Genomic DNA, 7749 nt, shown 5'->3' with positions numbered 1-7749 from the left:
TTTACAGTTTGCTAATATGCAATCATTTATCTTTCCTCGCGTAATTAAGACTACCCCGATACAGAATGCTCTTAATATATTTACTGATGGTTCCTCTAATGGAAAAGCCATGTATGCTGTTGACAACCAAAATCCTACTGTCATACAAACATCCCCTGCATCTGCTCAGATTGTAGAATTGCGGGCAGTTGCTGCGGTTTTTCAAATATTTGCTCAACAACCCCTTATCCTATATACTGATAGTCAATACATTGCTAAAGCTTTAATCATATTGGAGACTGTACCTTATATTGCTACCCACAATTCTGAGGTGCATTCATTATTGGCACAAATTCAATTGACTATACACAACAGAAAAGAATTCTGCTATGTGACTCATATTCGAGCTCATACAAATCTCCCTGGTCCTTTGTCTAAGGCTAATGCACTTGTTGATGCAGCCACCCACCTATGTCTGCTTACTAGTAATGTTGAACAAGCACGACAATCTCACGCTATACATCATCAAAATAGCTCTTATCTAAGAAAGCAATTTCATCTCACCAGAGAAGCAGCAAGACAAATTATAAAAAGTTGTCCCACTTGCCCTCAGTTTCTTCATGTTCCTCATTATGGTATTAATCCCCATGATTTGATGCCGAATCAAATTTGGCAGATGGATGTAACACACATTCCTGAATTTGGTAGATTAAAATATGTACATGTCACTGTAGATATATTTTCTGGATTCATTTTTGCTTCTGCTTTGACTGGTGAAGCTGCTAAACATGTTATTAATCACTGCTTACACTGCTTTGCAGCTATTGGATGTCCTCAAGTTCTTAAAACAGATAACGGCTCTGGTTATATTAGTGCCGCTTTTAAAACATTTTGCTCTCAGTTACATATTGAACATAAAACTGATATTCCTTACAACCCACAAGGTCAAGGCATTGTGGAACGTGCCCATGGCTCTCTAAAGACTCAACTTGAGAAAATAAAAAAGGGGAGTTATACCCCTATTCTCCACAAAATTATTTAAATCATGCCTTATTCATTTTAAATTTTTTAAATTTGGATGCCAAAGGGCACTCTGCAGCTGAGCGCTTATGGCATCCCACTACTACTTCTAATCATGCCACTGTAAGATGGAAAGATCCGTTAACTGGACAATGGAATGGACCAGATCCTGTACTAATACGGGGGCGAGGGCATGTTTGTGTTTTTCCGCAGGGAGCTGACGGAGCACGCTGGTTGCCTGAACGACTAGTACAGCATGCCGAAAATGAACATCGAGATTATTCTTCTGATGGGAATACTGATTAATCCAACAGTTTACGCCGCAGTGCATTGGGCTTACATCCCAGATCCTCCGGTACTACATCCAACTGTTTGGTCTGGGCCACAGATCCAGGTTTTTTCTAATAACTCTAAACTTTTAGGATTGCCATTAGCCATGGAACAGCAATATGTATATGATAATTTTAATTTTTCCGGATCAGCAATAGGACTACCTATTTGTTTTCTATTCAATTCTACTTCCCAACCTGGGTGTTTGAATATCATGGAGCAGCCTTAGCATAAGAAAGGAGCTGTTATGCTTGGGGCTCCTGATGGCGAAGCTGTAAGCAACAATGATACAATTCCGTTTGAACTTTGTCACTCGAAGAGGCATCTGCAAAAAGATTCAGTATGGTGGCATCATTGTCATCAAGAGAATGTCACTTTGTATCCAGTAACAGGATTTAATGAAACTGTTTGGGACTTCTCTCGGCCTTATAACACTGAGACTGCTTTATCTGCTGGACTCTGGAAAACAAGCTCTGGCGCTTGGCAGATTCATATTTGGAAACTGGCTGCCGGACTTGTGTTAATAATTGTCAGCTGTCTAATTGTGTTACTCCTGTTAACATTTCTGTTCTTGTGCTTAGATAACCACCATTTATAATGGTTCCTGTTAACCTTACAGGCCCTTGGTTTGATGAATATGGGTTACAGGTTTTACGAAAAATTAACACGGCCTTAGGAAGATCTATAAGGGCTGTGGCTGTTGTTGTGGCAGGTATTCTTGTAGCCTTAAAAGAAGCTCCCGAACTACAAATAAATACTGATCAAACAGTGTAAGAATTTATAAAGGGTTTAAAAGGTTTAGTCCCTACTTGGGGACCATTTACTCATTTATTAGGATTTGTTATCGTTCTAGCCTGTTTCATCTTGTGAAATGCGTAATACGAGCAGTGCGAGATGTTGGTTCCGAGATACATGCAATAAAGTTAAGAAATAAAAATACCCCAATATAGTGGCTGGTAGTCAAAGACGGGTAAGGACTTCTTGGAAACTGGACAACCTAAGACAGGGCATGTATGATGGAATACATGTTCCAATGACGGGTAAGCTCCATGTTTCGCAGGAGGCCACCTAAGACAGGCACAGTCTACTATAAAGTAAAAAAGGGGGAATTGTAGGGAGCTAAAGCTCCCCAAATTCAAAAGAGTGCATGGAGGCCTGCTTGCATAAAAAAGAAAAGGCTGGTTCTGTGGAATTTCAGGAAGAAGAAGATTAAGTATAGCCTAAGGGAGTGTCGAAGGGAGTGTTAATTGAAGGGTCAATTGCACCTCCCATCTTCAGGATGTTACTTTTGTGTTGTTTTGGGATACACAGAGGAACAGATTGTGTTTAAAAGGAGGAGAAGAAATAAACTCGGAGAGGCAGTGTGAGATCTGCTCTCCCTCCTGCACCCTGTCTGTCTTCTCTTTTTTCTCAGTCCCCGCTCCCCCATTCAGGTACCCGGTTTGACTTGGTCGGCTGGCTTCCGACAATGCCCCAAGCTGGCCAGCTGGCCCTACACTCTCAATCTTACCTTCCACATAAAGTTCGTCACTCTCTATCCCAGTTCCCCTACACCCTATATCCTGTCATCCCATTTCATTCAATTATTTTGCCCTTCATCTGTTCCCCATTCCTCACCTCCGCTTTTACCTTTTCCCTTTCCAACTGAGCCTGGCCCTCCTCCTGCAGTGCCTGGTAGCGTTCCTTAAGCTGGCGCTCTTGCTGGGCCCAGGTCTGCCGTTCTTCCTCTAGGGCAACCTGAAGTGTCTCAAACTGTCGATGCTCACTGAGTTGCCCAGCACGAGCCTCATCCAGTTCTTCCTGCAGGGCCTGGCACCGCTGTTGTTCTAGCTCCAATCTCAAAGTCAGAGCTTGCCTTTCCTCTTCCTATAGCCCCAGAAGAAAACCAATATCCTTAGCATGCCTTAAAGAGACCAGTAATTTGTCCCTTCACTCCCATACAATGTGCCCACTGAGAATTATGTCCATTAAAAATAAAATAGTTGACAAGCCCACAGGATTATAATATAGTAGGTAAGAGCTTCTGTTCCAGAAATAGGTAGAATCTAGATTCAAATCTCAGTTTTGAATCCCAGCTGTCATTTACTGTGTGTTCTTTGGTACACACTCTTAACTGTGAAATGGGCAGGAATAATATTAGGGTCTACCTTGTGAGGATTAAAGTAAAAAGTATATTTAAAGCATATAGCACAGTGTCTGGCACATAGTAAGTACTCAATATACAATAAGTATCACCATTATCATCAAAAGACATTCCATCAAGACTAGAAAATCCAGCCTACCACCATGTATTAGCCAACCGGCAACCATCATCAACACTCTCAGACGTAGGCTGTTAAAAGTACCAGCATGCATGTAGCGAGTATGCGTCATGCATGCATCAAGTTCCAAACCTGGCTACTAATTCATATGGGTAATCACTTTACCATTTCAGCAATAAGAAACTTGAAAGAGTCTCATCTCAGATCTTTTTTGGCTATGCCCTAGACCAAGGTTCCCAAACCTGGCTAAACAAAATCGCCTAGGAAATTTCTGAAAATATTTAGGTTCCCTAACCCCACCATATATCTACTGAATCAAAACCTCTGGGTATGGGTCCCAGAAATCTATATTTTAAAATAATTCCCCAGATAATTTTAATGAGGGTATAATTTGCAGAGTCTCTCAAATTAACTTGGTGGCAGAGCCCTTTTTGTAGAGTAGTATCTAGCAGAACTAATGTTCTAGGGAACACATTTTGGGTTCCTTGTGCAACTAAAATTATGAACTCCCACAATTGACCAATAACCCATAGCCCTCTAGAAGTAATTAACATAACAGCCTATATTGGAATTAACCCAGCCCAACATTCTCACCAGTGTCTCTCTTTCCTGTTGATGTAGTCTGGCGCCTTCCTGCTCATGATTCAGAGCCTCCATGGCCTCAGAAAGGCTTTGTTCCAGGCGAGTTACTGTCTTTCAGGGAGAGGAGTACATAGGACAGAGGAACTGAGGGGGGAATCTTTGTATGTTATACTTTAAAAAGCATTAATAATGTAAACTTTAAGAGTTGACTAAATGACTTAGGGGCCTAAGAGAATACTACATGGTGTGGGGAAAACTGGGAAGACAGCAATGATCCAAGTTTGACAGCAGAAACAGTGAAGGAAGAGAAAAGAGGGGAGAACTGTCAGGCTGGCTACTGCAGACTGAGGTCAATTTATTAGAAACCCTAATTCCAGAGCTATTTCTACCCCCTTCCATCTAGCAATCTGTGACTTAGGTTCGAATACCATATGATCCAGGATGCCCACCTCCTGCTGCTTGCTTCTAGTGAGTTCAGCTGCCTGGCGTTCCTCTTGGAGTCCCCGAAGCACCTCTGTGCGCTCAGCTTCATGCCTGTTCCAGCCCTCCACCACACGGGCAAGGGTCTCAGGAGAGGAAAAGTCAGATGGAATTTCAAAATAATATTTCTGCCCTCTTTCTGCCCATTGCAGGGTCAATAGCCACCTTTGCTTAGTAGTTGGTAAACCCATCCCTTACTCCCGCTTTTAAAACAAAGTGATGTTGGTTGACCACCTCTATTTACTATTCCTTTGGTGCCCCCCATGTAGAGACCCACCACATTCTGCTACCCTGGTACCTTGTCCAGTTGTTCAATCATGATATCTTTCTTGTGGTCAGCAGTCACGGCCACAGCTAATTGCTGCTGAAGCTCTAGCACTCGGGTCTGTAGGCTCTGGATATGGCGTTCACAATGCTGGGAAGAAGGATGAGGAGTCGGGTGTTGCCATCCTTAGTCTGACCAAAGCACCAAACTTTCCAGCTCCTCTAGGGAGAGATGGGCTGGAGACAGGGAGCATGGGTCCCAAGAACAGAATAGGTTTGGAGGAGAATCAGGAAATCTGGAACAGGAACCTTAAGGCCTGAGATCTCCAACACCTTCCTCTACCATCTGAGGAAACAGAGGCTTAGTCTCTACACTCTTCTCGTCCTTGAATCTCCTGAGAAAAATTTCCATGAACTTTTGGCAGGGGTGTAGTGGCCCACACTACAAAAAGTAGGAAGTTACTCCTGCCTTGAGCAGCTCAATGGACACAATGATTAAACACAGCAAAGATTACGGGGAAAGCCTTTCATTCATGCCCAGCTAGTTGAATAGAGAAAGGAAGAGTTCCAAAGATAACACAACCAATGATTTTGACTTTCCTTCTGTCTTGTCCCACTCTCTTCCCCCTTCAGACAGACTGAGTTTCATAGATAAAGCTCATTAAAACAGTAGCTATAAAACTTTTGCACAAGCCAATGAAGTTTACTGTTCATTCACCAAACACTTCTGAGTGTTTCTGTGTGTTAGATATATTCTAAACTTTAAGAAGACAGTGATAATGAGACAAGGTAAGACCCTCATGGAGCTTAGTTTTTGAAGGGCAAAACAAGCAAGATATATTAGACTGTGATAAGCTATATGAAAGAAATAACAGAGTAATCTGAATACCTGGAGGGGAGGTGTGACATTTTAGAAAGGATAGTGAAAGATGGCCTTTCTAAAGAGCTATTTGAGCAAAGTCTCAGCTTGTGGGCCCTTAACTCTTGCCTTTTCCAGCACTCAGCCCTATTTCTAATTTTTGCTGCTTTCAAAATGAAGGTTTTATATCTCACCTTGCGACGGGTATGCTCTGAATCCAATGCATCTCTCAGGCCCTGAAAATCTGGAGGATTGAGTGGGGGCCCTGGCTGAAGGCTGGTGTAACGGGGAAACAACTCCTCCAGGGCATGGGCTGAGCTAGATGGAGATAAGTCTTGCAGCGGCCGGGTGCTGAGCAAATCAGGTAGAGAATATTAGTGTTGGGAAAGCTTTTGAGACCCACTAGTCCAACTGTGACATTTTACAAATGAGGAAACTGAAATTCAGAAAGGGCAAGAGACCTGGCCAAAGTTCTTTAAGTTAGGTAGTGATAGAACTATAAGTAGCACATAAGTTCTGTGATTCACTCTATAGTGCTCCTTTTTCCTATGCAAAACTCCCTACCATAAAAGGAAACAGAAGCAAGCTAACTCTTCTGGGGAAAGGAGGACTAGAGGTTGGGAGAAAGCCAGGTATTAGGCAGCAGATGCTCATGTTCCTGAAGGAGTAAAGGGGGTAGAAAATAGGAGAGAAAGGATGAAAACTAAAAGTTAAGTGACAAGCATCTTAGATCCTTAAGAGGTACAACAGCAGTAAAGGGAGAACTAAGGACTAGAACACTTGGCTTTCCAAGAAAGCAAGAAAGCAAGCAAGCAAGCTAGGAGAACCCCAAAGAGAACTCACTTAAGCAAGGTGGCTGTGCTGTCACTGTCAAAGGAGTCCTCTTCCCGTCTCTCTGACCCAGCACCTAGAGTAAGGGGATCCCCTAAAGGCAGTCAAAGGGATCCCACAGCCAGGGTCAGATAAGGATAGGAACAGAGACCACTTGAAAAAGAGAGGATAGGGCCTTCCTTTCTACTTCACCCACTCCTCCAGACTCTCTCTCAAAGAACTGGAGCCTTTCCTCCAGTTCCCTCCTCCCCCACTTCCTTTCTCTTTCTCCCACCCCTTAAATCTAGATTCTCTTTTATAGAGAAGGGATTTACTTACGATAGGCTGTATCACGTGAGGTTTGGAGCATGCTCTGGAGTTGACCCCGAACACTTTCCATCTCAAAGATATGCTTGGAACCATCCTAGAAAAAAGGAACACAGAAATCAGAAGCAACCTGAATAATCTATATTCTACCTACTGCTAGGGTAGATGGCATCCAGTATCCCCTAAAACCCAAGAATTTTTACTCTAGCACCTAAGAAAGCAAGAAAAACAGAACTGACCCAATAAGGGTTAGAAACTCAAATGTCTTCAGAAGCAAGACAGGCAGTGTAAATAAATTAATCGAGCATGTTAAGACAAAAGTGGTGGGGATTCTTGCCAACTAGAAAGGAAATACTGTCTAAATCCTGTGTAGTCCATGGCTATCAGTTTTTCAAATTCTAGAAGACCTAAACAGTCTGCAAATTGGTTATGACACCTTTCTATGCAACACTAATAACTATCTTCTCTGTAACATATGTAATTGCTTTAGTGATTTACACGCCTAATTTTGAACCATAAAATCAAAATATTTTTGAGCCGGAAGGATCTTAGCATATTTTGGTGCTACTCTTAAGTCCCTAGTTACCTCTTAGGATGAAGAAACTTTATCCTCACAACCAGTCCCCAAGTCCCAGTCAAAGCACAGCAACCCATCCTACAGTGTGGGTATCTCTGACAAAAAAACACTAGAAAGTTTCATAATTTTCCAAATTATGCTGTCCCAGGCCACTCTCTCCCTCATATTTGCTCCCAGGAACAAGCATGACTGAGTCTATACCTAAAAGGAGTTTGAAATCCAACAGGAGTCCAATATCAGTTAAGCAACTTTTTTTTTTT

The 7749-nt window shown here is 42.4% G+C and overlaps 1 protein-coding gene across 1 annotated transcript in view; it reads right to left on the bottom strand.

Moving 5' to 3' along the window:
- CNTROB (centrobin, centriole duplication and spindle assembly protein) overlaps positions 1-7749 on the bottom strand; it is a 26756-nt gene that overhangs the window by 17791 nt on the left and 1216 nt on the right. Inside the window, exons 2-8 of the mRNA XM_039847392.1 lie at positions 6925-7009; positions 6619-6700; positions 5970-6126; positions 4951-5067; positions 4622-4738; positions 4185-4283; positions 2911-3195 (exon numbers count right to left, since the gene is read on the bottom strand). Of these exons, the coding sequence (XP_039703326.1) occupies positions 2911-3195; positions 4185-4283; positions 4622-4738; positions 4951-5067; positions 5970-6126; positions 6619-6700; positions 6925-7009 (942 nt within the window). The remainder of the gene's footprint in view (positions 1-2910; positions 3196-4184; positions 4284-4621; positions 4739-4950; positions 5068-5969; positions 6127-6618; positions 6701-6924; positions 7010-7749) is intronic.

Source organism: Pteropus medius, unplaced genomic scaffold, assembly GCF_902729225.1.
Source record: "Pteropus medius unplaced genomic scaffold, Ma_sr-lr_union100, whole genome shotgun sequence".
NCBI lineage: Eukaryota > Metazoa > Chordata > Mammalia > Chiroptera > Pteropodidae > Pteropus > Pteropus medius.
This window is presented reverse-complemented; position numbering and strand designations above follow the sequence as displayed.